Genomic DNA, 20,321 nt, shown 5'->3' on the forward strand with positions numbered 1-20,321 from the left:
AAGAATTGCTGTGATCTACCGGCCCCCTGGACCATTATCGACTTTCCTTGATGAGTTTTCTGCCTGGCTACCCTACTTTCTCTCTTCGGATATTCCCACAATCCTTCTCGGTGATTTCAACATCCCTGCTAATACAAACACTCCCGCTACTTCTAAACTTCTTAGTCTAACCTCTTCATTTGACCTGAAGCAATGGGTACAGGCTTCTACTCACTCTGATGGCAACACCCTTGACCTTGTATTCTCCTACCTATGCACTCCATGCAACTTCTCAAACAATCCTTTTCCTCTCTCGGACCACCACCTTATTAGTTTCTCTCTCCCCCTGTCTTCCACCACCTTTCCCTCCAATCGCCTAACCATCACCCGTAGAAACTTTCGCAACTTCAACTCCTGTCTCCTCTATTCTGCTACTGACCACCTCTATGACAAAATCTCTCCCATGTCCTGCCCCAACCAAGCCATGTCCATCTACAATAAATCTCTGTCCTCCACCCTGGATAAGCTCGCTCCCCTCACTACACGCAGAATCAGGCCTCGACCCCTACAACCCTGGCAAACAGATGACACTAAAATTCTCAAAAAACGTAGTCGCGCTCTTGAGCGTCTGTGGCACAAGACTAAGTCTCTCAAAGACTTCAACCAATACAAATCTGCCCTCCAAATATACTATTCTTTCCTCCACACTGCCAAGCAAACCTATTTTACAACTCTTATTAACACTTTCTCATCCAATCCCCGTAAACTCTTCTCTACCTTCAACTCTCTACTTTGTCCTCCACCGCCTCCACCCACTGACTTACTCACTGCCCAGGAAATCGCTAATCACTTCAAAAACAAGATTGATACAATCCGTGGTGAAATCTCTATTCTACAGGTATCTCCCCCAGCTAAGACCCCATGTCAACAGATACAACTGACACTCCCCCTATTCAAATCTACTACTACAGATGAAGTTGCTAAACTCCTTTCTATCGCCCACCTAACCACCTGTCCCCTGGACCCTATTCCCTCTCAAATGCTACGGTCACCCTCTGACCCCATCCTACACTCTCTAACCCACATCTTCAATCTCTCCCTCACCTCTGGCATCTTCCCCGATGCTCTAAAACATGCACTGGTCATCCTCATACTCAAAAAGCCGTCCTTGGACCCTACCAATCTTAACAACCTACGCCCAATCTCCTTGCTCCCCTTTTCCTCTAAACTCCTTGAACGCCTGGTTTACAACCAACTGAGTGACCACCTCATTAAAAACAACCTTGATCCCCTTCAATCTGGATTTCGCCCTCAACACTCCATAGAAACTGCTCTTTTAAAACTCACAAATGACCTACTAACTGCAAAAACCAACGGACACTATTCTGTACTCCTACTTCTGGATCTTTCAGCTGCCTTTGACACGGTTGACCACCCCCTCCTCCTCAAAAAACTTTACTCCCTCGGTCTCCGTGACTGTGCTCTTCAGTGGCTCTCATCCTACCTATCCCAACGCACCTTCAGTGTCACTTACAATTCTACTTCCTCCACTCCTCTTCCCTTCTCTGTCGGGGTCCCCCAAGGTTCTGTTCTTGGACCTCTTTTATTTTCAATCTACACCTCTTCCCTGGGTCAGGTGATAGCTTCTCACGGCTTTCAATATCATTTCTATGCTGATGACACACAAATCTATCTCTCCACCCCTCAACTCACTCCATCAGTCTCCTCACGCATCACTAACTTACTAACCGACATATCTGTATGGATGTCACACCACTTCCTCAAACTCAACTTGTCCAAAACCGAGCTTATATTTCCTCCCCCACGTTCCTCTTCCCCCGACTTCTCTGTCAAGAGCAATGGCAAAACCATCCACCCGTCCCCACATGTCAGGGTACTAGGTGTTATCCTGGATTCTGAACTCTCCTTTCAGCCCCACATCCAATCACTTTCCAAAGCTTGCCGCCTCAACCTCCGCAACATCTCTAAACTTCGTCCCTTTCTAACCAATGAAACCACAAAGCTCCTGATTCACTCCCTGGTTATCTCTCGCCTTGACTACTGCAACTCACTCCTCATTGGCTTACCTTTAAACAGACTATCCCCCCTTCAGTCCATCATGAATGCTGCTGCCAGACTCATCCACCTTACAAACCACTCAGTGTCTGCTACCCCTCTCTGCCAATCCCTCCATTGGCTACCACTCACCCAACGAATTAAATTCAAAATACTAACAATAAGTTACAAAGCCATCCACAACTCTGCCCCCAGCTACATCACTAACCTAGTCTCAAAATACCAACCTAATCGCCATCTCCGTTCCTCCCAAGACCTCCTGCTCTCTAGCTCCCTCATCACCTCCTCCCATATCCGCCTCCAGGACTTCTCCCGAGCCTCGCCCATCCTCTGGAATTCCCTACCCCAATCTGTCAGACTGTCTCCAACTTTATCCACTTTTAGGCGATCCCTGAAAACTTTCCTCTTCAGAGAAGCCTATCCTGCCTCCATCTAACAACTGCACTATTTTCCCCATTAGCTCATCCCCCGCAGCTATTACCCTTTTGTATCACTTGACCCTCCCTCCTAGATTGTAAGCTCAAACGAGCAGGGCCCTCTGATTCCTCCTGTATTGAATTGTATTGTACTTGTACTGCCCTAATGTTGTAAAGCGCTGCGTAAACTGTCGGCGCTATATAAATCCTGTATAATAATAATAATAATGTGCTATGTGTGTAAGCCTTGAAAAATATCTAATAAAATCTAATTTAAAAAAAAGATTGTTTTTGCTTCCAGTTCATCTAACAGAAAGTGACAAGGATAATGCATTTGTGCCAAGATTAACAGGTGTTTTCTGTACTTGATGAAAATGTTAGCGAACAATGCAATCTAATACAGTCGCAACATGGACTACTTTAGCTGCAATATATTACATTTTTGTTCTTGGGTTTAGTTATGCTTTAAAGATAGTGCTGATTGTCACCAAACAAGCTACTAATAGGCTTTATTAGGCCTTCAAACTGCCCCAGTATACAGCCAATGATGAAGTGGATAGTGAAAGAATCCCTTTAGGTCTGAAGAGTTATTATTTTGCACTTAACACTTTGCTGCAGTTATAATACTGTAACTGTGAGCATGGTTCGTTTTTCCTGCTTAAAAAATTAAAATTCAACAACTCAATTTTTAGCAGTTGCATGCAAGGGAAATTACGAGAACATTTTATGTTGGAGTGCTTACACTTTATTGCAACTTCAATACACGTTGCCAATAAAAGAGGCACCTAAAATTACTATACATTTGTACATAAACTTAATAGTCACCAAACTTTTGAGATTTGTCAATAAAAAGTAACTTAAGACAAAACATTTCTCATATTATGTATTTATATTTACATGGTAAAGCAATAACTACGTTGATCATACATATTAGAAACAATTAAAAAAGTTAACTAAAAATGTACATCATTACACTTGTATGTATAGGTTTGTTTTTTTACACGGAGGTAAAAATGCTTATAAAAAATTACTACAACAGGTTTTACTTATTAGTATACAGATACATAATGAATATACTGTTTAGGCACTTTCTTTTGTTAATGTGAGCAATAGCTGAAAGTAAAATAAACATAAAACAAAACATTTATGTTCAAGATACAAATCATGTACAAAACTGGTTAATCCCTTACCACAGATATAAAAAAATAAAATGTTTAAGAGCAGTGTGGATTGATTGAAATGTATGTTAAAGAGTCTACACACCATATACTTGTCCTTTTAATAAAACCAAGTTTATTCAAATGCAACAATTACATAATGAAAACTCAACATTTTTTTTTTTTTTTTTTTTTTTTTTTTTTTTTAGAGTAAACCAGAAAACCTTAACCATATTCAAATTACAGTGGACAAAATGTCAAGATGTTCAAACATTTGGGAGATATTATTTTGGCCCCAGGTTTGTTGTAATTCCAAAAGCAGTTTTAGGTGCAAGAGATGGTTTTCTAGGCAAGATTCTAGAATTTATGCCCAGACTATCTTACACAAAGACAAGTGTTGGCATAAACAACATGAAACACTGCACTTGATGTCCACAATTATGACATTTAATCTGTTACATAGTCAATCTTAAAGAGAACTTCTTAGCTAAAGGAGGTGCTACTGCTGACTTGGTTTTAAAGGCATTTCCTACAGGGTCCTTGTTTCACCGAGCTGGAATAAGCATGTGCATATTGGGTGCCCCAACACTTGAGATACACATGTTCCAGGATAGTAAATTGCTAAATGGTGAAGCCCCAAAAAATACACCTACATAGACATCAAGGAAGGTTCCTCCTCAAAAGAACCCTTTGAAATCTGCTCTGTAAGTAAAGTAAATGATATCAGCATAGGGACTTGCTATTGGAGGGGGACCCCTGTGGCACACTACATGAGGAACCCAGTCAAAAGGTGCAGGGAAGTTTTGACTGAAAACCCACTAAAATATAGTTATAGACCATAAGAACTGAAAATGAATGCATAGGCATCTATCAGGTTTTCTCACATAGACTTAATTATCTATTTGAGAAAGAACTGGATGCTCAATGCCTGTCCCAAGCTTATTGACCTAGTGAAGGGCAACTCGTGTTGTCAAAATAATGCTATACAGCAGGGATCTCCAAACCTTTTAAGCAAAAGGACAATTTACTGTCTTTCAGGCTTAAGGGGGCTGGACTGTGGCTAGTAGGTGTAGAAAATGTTCTGGCACCAGTGCCCCATCATTTGTTTTAAAAGGAGAAATAGTGCCCCTTTGAGAGTGTAAATTGGGGGAATAGTGCCCCATCATTGGTGTCAGTTGGTGGAATATTGCCGCAAGGGCCAGATAAAGGTAAGGAAAGGGACACATCTGGCCCTAGGCTGAAGTTTGGAGACCACTGCTATACAGTAGCAGACACCATTTCTATACAACCAGATTTTTTTCAATCTGTTTTTCCACATCTAACCATAGAAATTACCATTATCCTACGTACAAAGAAATTGATGATAGATTAGACCTGTAATAAAAGGCTGTATGATGGGATCATTAAAACCCAGCTTTTGTAAAACAAACTTAGAGAATGGGGCTTTGTGTACAATCATCTAGGCGCTGATAAGCTATGTTGTGATTTAGAATTCTACATCATTTGTACAACCATAGCCGAGCTGCCTTTTCTACAAGTACGGATCTTCTAAAAGATGAATACCTTCCAAATGATTGAAATACACTGACCTGATAGGGAGGAAGAAGGATTTCATGATTTAATAATGCTGAAGTTGTCAATTTGAACCAAGAACAAATATTCAGAGACTAGCTTAGCATCGCGGGAAACATAAAAATGACTGCAGAACCACAGGCTGCCCACCACTCGGTAAACATGTCCCTGTAAGTGCTGCAGTATCAACACACGTCCCTTTATACATACATGGATATAAACACGGGTAGGGATGCTAGTAAATTATTTAGGAATGGGTGCAAAATAAATGGAATTAGTGTTGTTGTTTTAGTGATTAAAGCTGAATTCTAGGAATTCAGCCACTTTAAAAAAACGTGAAAGCACACTAGTAGTTAAGTCCATAGAGCTGCATGATTATCCCTATTATTTACATTGAACAGGTTTATTGCTCTGCCTAGGACACACTCCAGGATCTGAGAGGAGAGAAGCACATAGAACAGCTATACCTGCCCCTTCCCCCTGCTGCCCATTCACAGAAGCCTTGGTATTTTGTGAACGTGTTCCTATAATACCAAGGCTTCTGTGAATGGGCAGGTGGAGGGGAGGGGCAGGCATAGCAGCTGCAGCGACACGCCTGTTCAAGCACAGGATCAGCATCGGGCTCCCGAAACTACAGCAATAGCCATCTATTGGGAGTACTATAAAGCTGTCAGATATAAATAATAGCGCTAAGCACAGGAGGTTTCATGCACCTCCTCCTTGGACTTAACTCATAGTGTGCCTTCATTTTTTTACAAAGGAGAATTCCTATAATTCAGCTTTAAGTAATAGAATAGTAATCTGAAGTATGAAATGTTCTTAACATTCAAAAAGTTGTACCATACAAACTTTGTCTATGCAGTTGTCACACGTTTGCTCGTGTGACAATGCCCCAAAACAATCCCCCCCTTAGCACGCTCACATACAGGTGTTGTTTTTTGGTGCATTATTCACAGGCACCAAGTGATTTATATGGCCACACTTTTGTTTCATAGAAAAAAAAGTGAGCTTCAAATTGTACAAAAAAAAAAAAAAAGAAAGTTAGACAAATCAGTAAAAATGGCCATTGCTACAGCTACTGGGGACATTCTTGAGCTAGACTCTAAATGTATTTAGTGACTCAAGATCACAGAACTGGGAAAAAACACTTTTCCTCAAAGTCTGAATTACAAAGCTTATCACGTCAGAAGTGTAAGTGTTAAAACTTGAAGCAAGCGGATGCTGCATTAGCAGAGCATAAGGAATGTTGTAGAAGCAGCTGAGAATACACAAACTTGGATGAAATGTTTAAAGTAAAACTCCAGCCTACTTTTTAAAAGTTTTCTTTCGATACAAGGGGAAAGTTTCGAAAAAACTGTCAGGGTTTTTATTGCGTCATCCTCATTTCCTGTCCTGGTGACACAAGACAGTAATAAAAAGCTGATAGATAGGTTCGAAGTCTTCCACGTTATTTCCAAAGCGACTGGAGTTCCACTTTAGGGGTAAATGTACGCACTGTTTTTACTATAGTGGTTATCATGTAGTAAGCTTGTCATGCAGTGACCGCAGCTGTAGGATTGAAGAATGTCTAAACTTTATATGGAACCTGAAAACATCATTGGTACCCAGGCATTTCAAACTGTAGTTACACCATGAAGGCAATTTTACCTATGCTGGTAAAGGTGGTTTTCAGGGCAATAAAGAGTATGTTAAAAAAAAAAAAAAAAAAAGAAGAAGAAGAAGAGGGTTGGGAGCGGTCACACCCATAACATTTAAAAAAAGAATTGCATGTGTGGTATGGCAATTAGAGGCAAAGGGACACCATAAACTGTTTTTTTTAAAATAAGTATTTTGATATTATTCCATCAGTTCTGTTCACAGCAGTAAGCAGAGTAAAAGCTAATGACCAGTTTTCTTAAAATTCTGCCTCCTCCCTATGCTGCATAGCCTGTATAAAACAGATCTGTGTAAATATGGTTAATCCTCTCCGCTGTGGTCACGTAATCCATCAGCTAAGGCCCCCCCTGTGTAAGGGAGCATTCAACACTGGCTCACTGGCTCTGAATTCCTGGAGCCATGACGTCACCTGCCAGATCCCATTGCCCCCCCATTGTTGGTGCACCCTCCTCTCCCCTGCAGCTGCTGCTCTGTGACACAGGGGAGCCGGAGCTTCTAGATCATGCGACTGCACAGGAGTGGATTAAAAAGAGGTATTTACACAAATCTTTTTAATACAGGCTATGCAGAATAGGTAGGAGGAAGAGGCAGCCTTTTTAAGAATACCTATCCTTATAGCCTTATCTTCCACTTTAAGTCGATGTGGGTGTACAAACTGCGCCCGGCTTTAGAATTCTTATATTTTCGTTTGACTTGTTTGTTCAGATACCTTCTGGTGCTTACTTATGGAAGTTACATAATATTGGCATCACTGGTGACATGTCAAATTTTGTTAAATGCTGGAAAACTGGCCCCTGTTTGGGCCACAAGCGTATAAAAATATCACGTGGTTTTCATTCATAATGAAAGGGTGCAGCACAAAATATAGACAAATGCGGTCATTGCTTGCCAACCACACAATATGACTGTAGTGTGTACAAACCACAAAGAACACATTCCCTGCTAGGGGTCCAGCATTACAGCCAAAAATGAATTTATGATCTATAAGAAAATATTATATTATATAGTTACTTTTAGGTGGGTAATCAATGAAAATCAAAGGTTCTTGGCATAAAAAAACAAAAAAAAACTTTAAAGCGGTTGTATACTCTTTTTTTTTTATTTTTTACCTACAGGTAAGCCTATAATAAGGCTTACCTGTAGGTAAAATGAATATCTCCTAAACCTGTACGGTTTAAGAGATATTCGCTTTGCATGCAGCCGCTGACGTCAGTGGCGCATGCGTTGTGAAAGCCCGGCAGAAGCTGCCAGATTTTGTCGAAAGGAATACTGACGTCATCGCGGCTCTGGCCACTCACAGAGCCAGAGCGGCGAACCTGGAAGAAACGCAGAGGGCAAAATGTCAGCTCCCTTGGTGTGGACCGGGATGCGATACGGGGACCTCGTTGTAAGGTGAGTATACCTAGCTCATTATGCCTTTGCCTTACAGGGTTTTTTTTTTTTTTTTCAATGTGCGGGTATACAACCGCTTTAAGACTAATGTCAATGTGCAATCAGAGGGTGGGGAAAAGGCACACACCTGCTGGCCATTTACTGCAAAGAGACATTATGGCAGGAACAGAAATGGCAACTTTCATAAGCCAGTCCCCAGCTGCCTCATAATATTTAGATTGTACTATGCTAGTAATCTAGAGCTGTTTCAAGATATATATAATTATATTTATTTTTTATTTTACAGATACAAAAATTATTTGGCTACTCTTGTAAAATGTTTAGTTAAAAAAAATACTTAAGTTTACCCTTTCCTTCTATTTATACAGCTCAAAGAAAAAAAATGGAGACCACAATAGAATTAAACTCTTAAACACAAACTTATGTTTTATCTATGCAAGGCAAAACTGCAAACATTTTTCTGATCCTAAAAGTTCAGATACATTACAGCAGTATGATGTACATAGAACCTAGACAACATGGTCATCCTAAAACGAGAATGCAAATTATTCAAATATCTGGAGGTGGACAAGGATCCGGAAAAGCAAAATATTGCTTTCTTGTGTGTTCCCCGTTCTGGCGAATGGGGTGGTTGGAAAATCTTACTGTGAGTACTTCCTTTTATGGGTCTTGCTAAAACACTGCAGTTTCCCAAAACAAGAGAAATATATAGTGACGGTCAACTAAACTTCTGCCACCATGCATTTTGTTATCAGTAGTTCTGTTGAAGATTTGGGACCTATGTTGGCCATAGACGGATCGAAATTTGGCTGTTTCAGCAGGAACTGGATGAATTTTGATCTATCTATGGGCAGGCTGGTTCTACTGAAGTCAATCCATCGACTGACTTCAGTACAACCAGCCTGTCAGGTTTTTCTTCTGCAATCATGACCGGCGGCTGTAGTCGTCAGCAATGATCATTGTATTCTGATGGCGGGCAGACCTCCCACTGTCAGAATACAATAGCACAGCGGGGGGAATTCCCACATCAATACTGCCTGTGTTGATAGGGGAATCAAGCAATTTTCTTCCCTTCAACCTGTGGAAATTTTTTTCAAATTGCATAATCTATGGCTTGCTTTACTAAGCATTGCACACACCATTGTCTGAGTGCCCATAGCAACCAGCATAACCTTCCAATTGTGTTTCTAAATTGAACTAAAAAATGAAAGACAGAATTATGGTAACTAGTAGGAGAAACAGAGGGGAACATTTGAGACATTTCAATTGAGGCCTAGCACAGTCATCCTTAGTTTCACAAACAAATCACACATTACTTATGTATTATTTTAAAGAAATATATTGTACACATGGGAGAGTCACTATCGCGATGAGTGAAGAGCAACAAACGTTGGTGTCACCATGACAAAATAAATGCAAAAACTTATGTTGAAGAGAACAATATTAAATCTTAAGGAAAAGAAGATAAGGGATTCTGTTGTCTTAATATTTTCTCTAAACTTTGATGGATTTTTCAGGATCAGGAAAAATTGTACTCTTATTTCTGAGTGGATCACCAAAGCTCCCCCCATCTGATTCTTGGCTATGGTGAATTTTTTTCAAAGGAATCAAAACTTCAGTTTTTTTTAATTTTTTGAATGCAATCTACTACTGAATTTTAAAGCATTTTTACATACACTCCTTTACAAAAGGCAAGAAATATTGAATACCCTCTAATTTGGGTCACCTAAACCAAAGTACCCCAGGACTGGAGAACATTTATTGCCAGAACCCAGTAATTGTGTATTACTGCTTGCTAAGCAATTTTTCATGAACAAAAACTTATTTGATAAACCGTTAAACTGTTACAATGTATTTATTATAATAAGCAAAAGTATCTTCTAAAACCATCATGACTAACCTTTAGGGTACCACTGTTTGAGAACCAATGATCTATTCAAATGTCCAAAGACCTGGAAATAAGACAAGCTACCTGATAATGTGCACAGGCAGACTAGCTATCAATATTCAGGAGACAACTGAACCAGTCACGGGGTCCCTATTTTTTTTTAAAGAAGCCCTGAAACAGGCTTCTGCCATCTGTGGAAAAGGCAAAAAAAAAGTAGGCACTAGTAATTTTTAGGTGTACTAGCTTCAGTTTGTATAGTGATTCAAGTGCTAACCAGGATGATTCAGGTTGGGCCAATATGGCTGAATAAGTAATTCTAGGTACATGGGAAGTTAAAGGGTTTGGCAGGGACATAAGTGCTTAACCGGCTATTGTCAAATGACGTCCACAGATGGGATCTCCCATCCTGGGTGGACGTCATATGACGGCCTGGGCTACCCAGCCGCCTAGGGGGCGCGCGCGCGCCCCCGCCGCGTTGCTCGGGACCCGGTGCGTGTGCCCGGCGGCCGCGATGTCCGCCGGGCACCCGCGATTGCCCGTTAACCGGGCCGGACCGTGGATCTGTGTGTGTAAACACACAGATCCACGTCCTGTCAGTTGAGAGGAGACTGATCTATGTTCCCAGTACAGCGGAACACTGATCGGTCTCCTCCCCTTGTACGTCCCCGCCCCCTACAGTTAGAATCATTCCCTAGGAAACATATTTAACCCCTTGTGTCCCCCTAGTGGTTAACCCCTTCACTGCCTGTCACATTTACACAGTAATCAATGCAAATTTATAGCATTGATCGCTGTATAAATGTGAATGGTCCCAAAAATGTGTCAGAAGTGTCCGATGTGTCCGCCATAATGTCACAGTCACGAAAAAAAATTGCGACCGCCGCTATTGCCAGTAAAAAAAATAAATAAATATATATATTTTTTAAATGCCATAAATCTATCCCGTATTTTGTAGACACTATAACTTTTGCGCAAACCAATCAATATACGCTTATTGCGATTTTTTTTTACCAAAAATATGTAGAAGAATACGTATCGGCCGAAACTGAGGAAAAAATTCGTTTTTTGGGTACAACGTCGCACGACCGCGCAATTGTCGTTTAAAGTGCGACAGCGCTGAAAACTAAAAATTGGCCTGGGAAAGAAGGGGGTGAAAATGCTCTGTATTGAACCGGTTAAACTTGCACACACCTGTGGAAACAATAAAAAATTGAGGGTCAAAACTCAGAAATGAATGGATATCCAATACAACTGCTGGCTATGCTGATCAGACACGTTAACTCCTAACTACAAACAAGTGGGAGTGTGACATGTCTAGCCACGTAGCTATTAGGTGGTACAAATGGACTGGATCAAGAATAGCAAGAAAATATAATTCACCACAACTGTGTCTACTTTGACATCTGTGTCTCAACCCCATACCTTTATTTTATTTACTTTGGTTAAGTCAGGCTTTGTGAAGAAGATACATTACAAATAACCTCCACACATGGAAATCAGATGCTTAGTGGATGTTTTTTAGGCCAACACAAGGCTCAGCTGAGCATGAATGTTTTGCTTAAAAGGGGTGCTTATAAAAAAAACCCCTAGTGTTGACTAATATCTGTAAAAATAAGAGGCCATTTTTTTTCTTTTTTAAAGTATTTTATTATAATTTCTCCTGAAGATTGTCCACCAGCAGGCATCTGTTGGTCACTGGATTAAATAAAAAATAAAAAAGGTTTGCTGGATCTTGTGATGGCCATCTTAGATCTATATGTGTATTTGTACAGTACCAAAAAAATTGATTTAGCAAAGGTTATTGATTTAATACCAATAGCGCAAATGACTACTATTCTGTGCAAGTGTACTTACAGAGAATCTTTTCTGATCAGCTGTCTCCCACTTTTCTATTCTATGTTGTTGTAGTATAATGGAACATTATGATCAGCATATATAAAATATAATTCAGTCAGAGCTGAAATATTCTAAGCTTAGATCATTGCTTCTCAAAATGCAGAACCTATATCATTAGTTCTTTAAAATTTATTGTGGGTGGTAATTAAAAATCAGGATCGTCATACGCTCACTCCAATGATGGCTGTCGGTGGCAGGCACTTGAGGCATTACATATATTTTTTTTTCTGGGGCTTCAATGGCCATTTTGTACGTAACATCCAAAAATGATAAAAGCTCTCTGGGGGGCAGAGCACTTGCTATTGATGAAGAGAATGCACATCTGTAGCCAAACAATGGGGGTAAACATGGAAATATTCCATATCACAGGTGGTACTCTAAACACTGCAGAGTTTGTGACGGTGGCAAATGGCTGTCCTTAGCCTGGCCTATGGCTTTCATGTTTATTTGGCCACAGCATAGGATGCCGCATGATTTTGACCTATGCCAAAGCACTTCAGCAGCTACAGGGTGTGCCAGAGTTGGGTAACTAGAAGCAGCAGAACTCTAAAGAGAAGGGTAAAGGGTCACCAGCCACTGTGGTAGCAGATAACTAAGTTTAATGAGGGCCTTACTCTAATGAGGACCAGATTTTTTTTTTTCTTTTTTCTTTAATCAAGGCCTCTCTGCAAAAAAATAAAAAAAAATTGAAATATTGGAACCAAAATTTACTCTACAGGGAAGCCAAATTTTGAATATTTTACCTTACATGCGCAAATCACTTACCATTACATGTTTACCAAATAACTACAACCGTCCGAAAACCATTGCAGTAATATCATTGTTCCTTTTTTTCCCTACGTCATCAAAGTCTTCTTTAACATAAGAACAATATATTTCTATATATATTTATTTTTAATATATTCAATAATTATTAAACACAACTGCTGCCCCCAACAAAGCGTTTTAGAACTCTAGAACTTTACAAAAACTGTTTCAAACTTTGCAGGTGTTACGTCAGATTAGGTAACGGAAGTGACGTTCCGTCAGCTGCGCATGCGTTTCAGCACTACCAGGTTTGCTCATCTGACAGAACACCTGCAGTCAGAAGAAGGTGGCAGCGGACAGCTTACTACACCCAGCTACGTCTTGAATTTCAGAGTAATTTGAGCAATAAAGTGAGCGCATATAAATAAATATAGAATATTGACATCTGTGATGCTGTTTTGATGTTCCATTTTGAAAAAAGCTGGACGCCAGCAGTAGGAAGGTGGCGGAGGCCATGTTGGTACACTCCACACTGCTCAAGCTTTCAAAATTAAACAACCAAACAGCATCACAGATAATACTATATTTATTTATATACACTCACTTTATTACTAAAATTACTGTAAAATTCAAGACGTAGCTGGGTATACTAAGATGTCTGCTCCCTTCTTCTGACTGCAGGTGTTCTGTCAGATGAGCAAACCTGGTAGTGCTGAAACGCATGCTCAGCTGACGGAACGTCACTTCTGTTACCTAATCTGACGGGTCGCCGATTCTGACAGAACACCGGCAATTTCAGTTAAGAAGTGCAAGATGCCATGGAAATGTGCAGTAACCCACCTGAACAAATTGACTTTCAATTGACTAAAATCAGATCAGCTAGAGATAAATTCTGATGGGTTGCTATGAGTTATTGTACAAATCATTTTGTCTTACTGAAAAAGCTCATTAGTGTTTATCAAATAAAAAAAAATCAACGAAGCACGGACAGGGGAAAATTCTTGGTTATGGTGGAAAATAAATTAAGATTATTTAGTCTAGAACACTTAATGAATATTAAATTCCCTTTTCCAAAGAATACAAATTATCAGTAAGGACAAAACACCACCACTCTAAAGTTCCTGTAATTATAGGGAATACAGACATACAACGGAATCTAAACTTTATATTACTGCAATATTTAAAGGGAACTAGTGCCATTTGGTAGGAATGCCTAAACCAACCAAAATGACAGCCACTATAAATAAAAGTTTTGTGCAAAGGCCATTACACAACCAAGGAGTGTACTGACTGCTAGAATATCATAATGAATCCTGTATAAATTAAGAAAAGTTTGGAAGTCAATTTAGTCAACAGAACAGAAAGGGACAAGAAAAGAGCGAAGTAATAGAACTCACACAAAGAAAGAGGGGGGATAAAAAGAAATGGTAATGGACGTCAAATACTACATACACATAAATAAGCTGGTTTTGGCATAATAGAGAAATACTGCATGATGGTACTCTTGTTACCCATGTTATAGAAGATAAGCATAGAATACCTGATTGCAGGTTAAAATACTCATTAGATCTACATGAATGCCTTTTCTTCCAGGGCCCTGCAGACTCACATCCTTTCAAAGATGGAGTCTGAATATCACACTACTGGAAGAGCAAAAACAAAAAAACAACCTATTTACAGGTGACATTAGACTGCCAAAACAGATCGACAGATTCAGCATCTCCACTTTCCATCACTACTTCGCTCATTCTTTTTTAAAGCCTTCTTTCTATTAGTTTAGTATTTCCTTATTCTGAACATAAGAGGAGTTTGCTAGGAGCCTCTGCCGAGGCTGCTGTGGCCGGCTTTTCAAGTTTGGAAACATGCCGGCTGACCTGTTGGGAGTGTTTTGTCCACAAACGCTTCCCAGCAAACCGTTGAAAAAATTGCAAAACTAAGTCCCAGACTTGCACGCAGTCACCCCACTGCTTTGTGTTTGCCCCCACAGCATCCACACATGACACCACAGTTGTAGCAAGCTCGTAGTGGGAGGTAACAGCACATGCCAGGAGCAATGATTGACAAAGGGATGAGCAGCATCCACCGGAGGCAAAACTTTTCATCGCTGGTGTCACAAGAACAAGCGTCTGTGTAGTCTCCTTCTGAATCAGACATGCAGTGGTAAAGAACGCAGTCTGCAAACCCCATGCAGCTGATCCGTCGTATGCAGCTTCGGACTGAATCCGGGGCATCCTGGCACTGTCCCCGACCATTCTCATCATGGTTGAACATGTCCCTGCAATACACACATCTGGACCTCTCGCCATCTTTCCTTCTTGATTTGCAACGGCTGGGCTGTGTGTTTATCACAGGACCCTTGAGGTCCTTGCACATGCCAAAGTTCGTGTGATCTACGTATGGATAGTTGTAATCATGCTTTGAGGTTTCACTTTTGGCAAATCGCACATAAGAGTCTGTGTTATCAGTTTCTGGGTATTTGCGCATCGGTGCCTGGCGGTAGTCCTCGTAACCAGTGAGCCAGTTTCTTTCCCTTGGGTTGATGCGCACAATTTCGTCATCGTCATCTGGAAAGCTGACATGCCGAGGAGGTCTAGGTAATGACTGAAACAAAGACATTGCACAATGAAGTCAGTTTTTACTTAATAAACATCAACTTTCAGAGATGAGAAAAAGCTTTAGGTTAACTGTTAATGTCATCTAGGAAACATTGTTTGCTAAGGTGTAAAGTAAAAAAAAAAAAGTTGAGTTTACTGTAATATTCTACAGCCAGAATGAACCTAATTTCAACAGACTCATGCCAGCCTTCTGTACGGAGACTTGTGTAACTGGCGTTGGTTGCTAGAACACCATATTACTGGCAACTGGATTTTATACAGTGAGCCCTCCTGCTGTACTGATATTAAAGTCTTGTTTTTTTTTTGTTTGAAATAACAAACATGTTATACTTACCTACTCTGGGCAGTGATTTTGCACAGAGCAGCCCAGATCCTCCTCTTCTCGTCTCCCTCGTTGGCGCTCCTGGCCCCTCCCTCCTTCCCCCACAGCAAGCAGCTTGCTATGGGGGCACCCAAGCTGAGTCACTGCTCTGTGTGTCCATTCAGACATGGAGCTGCGGCTCGGCCCGTCCCCTCTCTCCTCATTGGCTCACTGACTTTCATTGACAGCAGCGGAAACCAATGGTGCCTGCTGTGTCTTAGTCAATTAGGAGGGAGAGTCCTGGACAGCAGAGTCTCTTGTGTAACATCGCTGGATCGAGATGGGGCTCAGGTAAGTATTAGGGGGGCTGTTGCACACGGAAGGTGTTTTCTTAATGCACAGAAAGCATTAAAATAAAAAAATCTTCTGCCTTTAGAACCTCTTTAATGTCAGAATGAATGAACAAAGGCAACTGACACATAGGGTACATCCAATCTGTATCCACTATATTATTTCCTTCCACACTCCAAAGACATGCTGGTAGGTTAATTGGATCCTGTCTAAATTGTCCCTAGTATGTATGTATGTATGTATGTATGTATGTATGTGAGTTAGGGACCTTAGATTGTAAGCTCCTTGAGGGTAGGGACTGATGTGAATGTACAATGTATATGTAAAGCTCTGTGTAAATTGATGGCGCTATATAAGTACCTGAAATAAATAAATAAATATTTTAAAGGACAGAAAAATGGTTTAGACTAATTGGATGGGAAAAAGAGGTTCAGGACCACATCCCTTATATAACACGTAAAATACATTTTTCCTCAAAAAACGGGACTTTGGAGGACCATGAACACTTAAAAGAGATTATTTAGTAAAAAGTAAAGATTTTATTACACATAATAGACATTATATGAAAAGGGGGCTAAAACACATGATAACATTGGAATGCACATGAAATGAGAATATGTAACAATGGAAGAAACCCAAACCAACTGTCAGACAGACAGATTAAATCCAACGCGTTTCGACACATGTAGTAAGGGTCTTCTTCAGGGAAGAGAAGGAGAGGGTTGAAAAGCTTCCAGAGAGCTACGAACAATCTCATGTGTTAAATGCTGTTTGATACTGGAGATCAATTGCTCAAGACAACAAAACAGAGTGTCACGTCAATTGCAGCAGACCCCGTCATATACCAAATTATCGCCCAGAGGGGAGGATAAAGGGCAAAGAGGGGGGGGAGGGAAGGAGACACAAGGATATAAAGGGGTAAGTTGGTGTACAGATAGAAGGGATGGCCAAAGATTCCTTCGCCATCAGTATGTCATCCCAAGCCACGATATTAGCCTATCAATGCTGATTTTAAGAACCACTTTTGATCAAGAATAAAGAAAGCCACAATATGACGGTGCAATATAGCAGCAAAAAGGGAAGATGTTCGCAAAAGGTCCCATACATGAGAAGGATCAGGGGAAGATGGAGCACTTACAAAAATATATATGTAGGGCAAAGGACCCCAAAACATAAAGCACTATCTTTCACCAGCGTGGATGTGTTGTTACCTCCAGAGTGCATTCTGCTGTGTCAATTGACATGACACTCTGTTGTTTTCCCTTGTGGACACTTTCCTTCTCCTTTATTGCCTTGAGCAATTGATCTCCAGTATCAAACAGCATTTAACACATGAGATTGTTCGTAGCTCTCTGGAAGCTTTTTAACCCTCTCCTTCCCTTCTCTGAAGAAGACCCTTCCTACATATGTCGAAACGCGTTGGTATTTCATCTGTCTGTCTTACAGTTGGTCTGGGTTTCTTCCATTGTTACAAATTTTCATTTCATGTGTTATGTGTTTTAGCCCCCTTGTGATATTTTGATATAATGTCTATTATGTGTAATAAAATGTGTACTTTTTACTAAATAATCTCTTTTGAGTGTTCGTGGTCCTCCAAAGTCCCGTTTTTTGAGGAAAAATTTCTTTTACACTATATTTTAAAGTGCCCAAATGTAAGGGAAAAAAAATTTGCGTTGTCACAAGAGCAAGAGGTGAATGTAAATTCACAGGAGCAAAGTACTGCTCCACTGTTGAATCTATATGCAGCCCAAATATTGTATAAGAGCTCTGTGTATGGCCACAATTCTGGTAGGACTGGAGTTATGGGTTAGGAAGAGTTATGGGTTATGGTAGAGAAGAATGTTGGATGGAGGGCCAACGCATGAAGGCCAAAGAGCTGGTGAGGAAAAAAGGGATGAGGAAGGCACACTACTCACAGCAATCAATTTCCAGATTATTTATTTTGTGTGCACTAAAGATTGAAACCACAGCTGGTTGATCTGAGGAAAACCTTTATGACTTCACCCAGCTCACTGTAACCTTCACATTACTACTTACTCTCACAGGTAGAAGATTTGTCCATTGTGCTAGCCTTGCTATGAGAAAAACCAAATAGGGCATGATCCACAAATGTGTACACAACAGATTTCCTAATTTGTCACAGTTTTTAAAATAGATGTCAATGTTGCCATTCAGCGACCAATTCAGACCCAACCTCAAAACAAGATAGAGGGGCAAAACAAGTCTCACTTCAGACATTGACGAATGAAGTGCTATGACAAACTGAACATGACATTTGCTGCACTACAACCTTTATAACGTGACAAGTGCTGTCCACCTAATATTTTACCAAATATATGTTATTAACTACTTTAGCCCGTAAGTATTTAATCCCTTAATGACCAGGCCATTTTATGCGATATGGCACTGTGTCGCTTTAACTGACAATTGCGCGGTCTTGCGACGTTGTACCAACACAACTAATGTCCTTTTTTTCCCCACAAATAGAGCTTTCTTCTGGTGGCATTTGATCACCTCTGCGGTTATTATTTTTTGCGCTATAAACAAAATAAGATTGACAATTTTGAAAAAAAAATATATATATATATTTTTTATTTTCTGCTATAACACATATCCAAAAAATATATAAAAAAACAAATTTATTCATCAGTTTAGGCCAATATGTATTCTGCTACATATTTTTGGTTAAAAAAAAAAAAAAAAAATCGCAATAAGCGTATATTGATTGGTTTGCGCAAAAGTTATAGCGTCAACAAAATAGGGGAAAGATTTAGGGACTTTTTTAATTGTTTTTACTAGTAGTAGCGGGGATCAGCTATTTTTAGCGGTACTGCGACATTGCAGCGGACAAATCTGACAATAAGTGACACTTTTTGGTGACCAGTGACACCAATACAGCGATCAGTGCTATAAATATGCAGTGATCACTGTATAAATGGCACTGGCAGGGAAGGGGTTAACACTAGGGGGCGATCAAGGGGGTAAGGGTTTCCTAGAGAGATGTTTCTGTCAGTAGGGGCGGACTGACAGATTAGAGAGAGATCGCTGTTCCTGATCACTAGGAACAGCTGATCGCTCTCTCCTCCCCTGTCAGAACGGGGATCCGCCTTGTTTACATAGGCAGATCCCAGTTCTCTCCTCTTCACTGCGATCGCGGGTTGCCAGCGGACATCGAGTCTGCCAGACCTATGGGTGAGCTGGCGCACAAGCGCGCAGGCAGTACCACATGCACAGACCGACGTACAGGTAAGTCGGTTTGCACAGCCAAGCCGCCTCGCCGCAGTTTATATGTGGAAGGCAGTCGGCAAGTGGTCACAGTGATTTAAAACGATCACCTTTTAAAACAACCCATTCTGTTTAAAATAGAAATGTAATGCAAAACATTTGTGTATAGATATAAAAAAAAAACCCCACAACATTATAAATATCTTTTTCCCCTGTTTTTATATGTGATCACATTCCCTCTGTTCTCAGCTGCATAAGAGCTAGGTGGAGGGGAGGAGTACACAGCTTCCCATTGTAAGGCTGTGCGAGTGGGGGGAGGGGGGTATTTCAGCACAAGTCTGATCATTAGAGGAATGCGGGCTGAGTTTCCAGTGTAGCTAGAGAACTGCCCACGGTGTGCTCTCCTGCTTAGTGTGGTCAGTTTTTAATAGGTAAGCAGAGGGACTAGCAGGAACACCAGGGATTACACACAAAGAAAGTGATACAAAAAGAACAGAACAGCAGACACACACCAGGAAAATGAAATGTCGGGTTTACATATTTTTTAAAGTGGAACTTCACTCTTCTATTCAACATTGATTATTTTTAATCCTCATGCTGCAAGCAATAGTAAATACATAAGTAACTAGATCATATTTACTTGTTTTAGGCTTTTTTTTTTTTTTTAATTCTTCAGTTACTTCCTGTTTTCGTGCCTAGGCAAATTATGTCATACATCCCAGGAGTCTTTAGGAGGGTCAACAACTGGGTTACTTTTTAACAGCAGCTCTCTGCTCTGCCCCCCCCCCCCCGCTAACTGGAGCACTGGGCTGTGGAGGGGGCGGGAGCAGCTAGCTCAGGCTCTCATCGGCTCACTGGGAGGCTGAGCCAGGTGCCGGTCCAGGGATCTGTACGGATCCTGACTCTATGGCCGTGATGACACCCGAGCCTGGACCAAACTCTGACTCTCTGATCCACTGGAGAAGTACAGCCAAATGGGCTTTGGCTGTACTTCTCCTTTAAGTAACTGGATAAATAGAAGGGCCAGTTCAATCTAGGAAGTAGGAAACA

General features: G+C 40.6%; 1 protein-coding gene across 1 annotated transcript in view; it reads right to left on the reverse strand.

Moving 5' to 3' along the window:
• Positions 1-3,193: 3,193 nt before the first annotated feature.
• Positions 3,194-20,321, reverse strand: part of SPRED2 (sprouty related EVH1 domain containing 2) — a 161,427-nt gene continuing 144,299 nt past the window's right edge. The window contains exon 6 of the mRNA XM_073628210.1: positions 3,194-15,380. Within this exon, the coding sequence (XP_073484311.1) occupies positions 14,736-15,380 (645 nt within the window). The 3' untranslated portion in view covers positions 3,194-14,735. The remainder of the gene's footprint in view (positions 15,381-20,321) is intronic.

This window comes from Aquarana catesbeiana, linkage group LG04, assembly GCF_042186555.1.
Source record: "Aquarana catesbeiana isolate 2022-GZ linkage group LG04, ASM4218655v1, whole genome shotgun sequence".
In the NCBI taxonomy this organism is placed as follows: domain Eukaryota; kingdom Metazoa; phylum Chordata; class Amphibia; order Anura; family Ranidae; genus Aquarana; species Aquarana catesbeiana.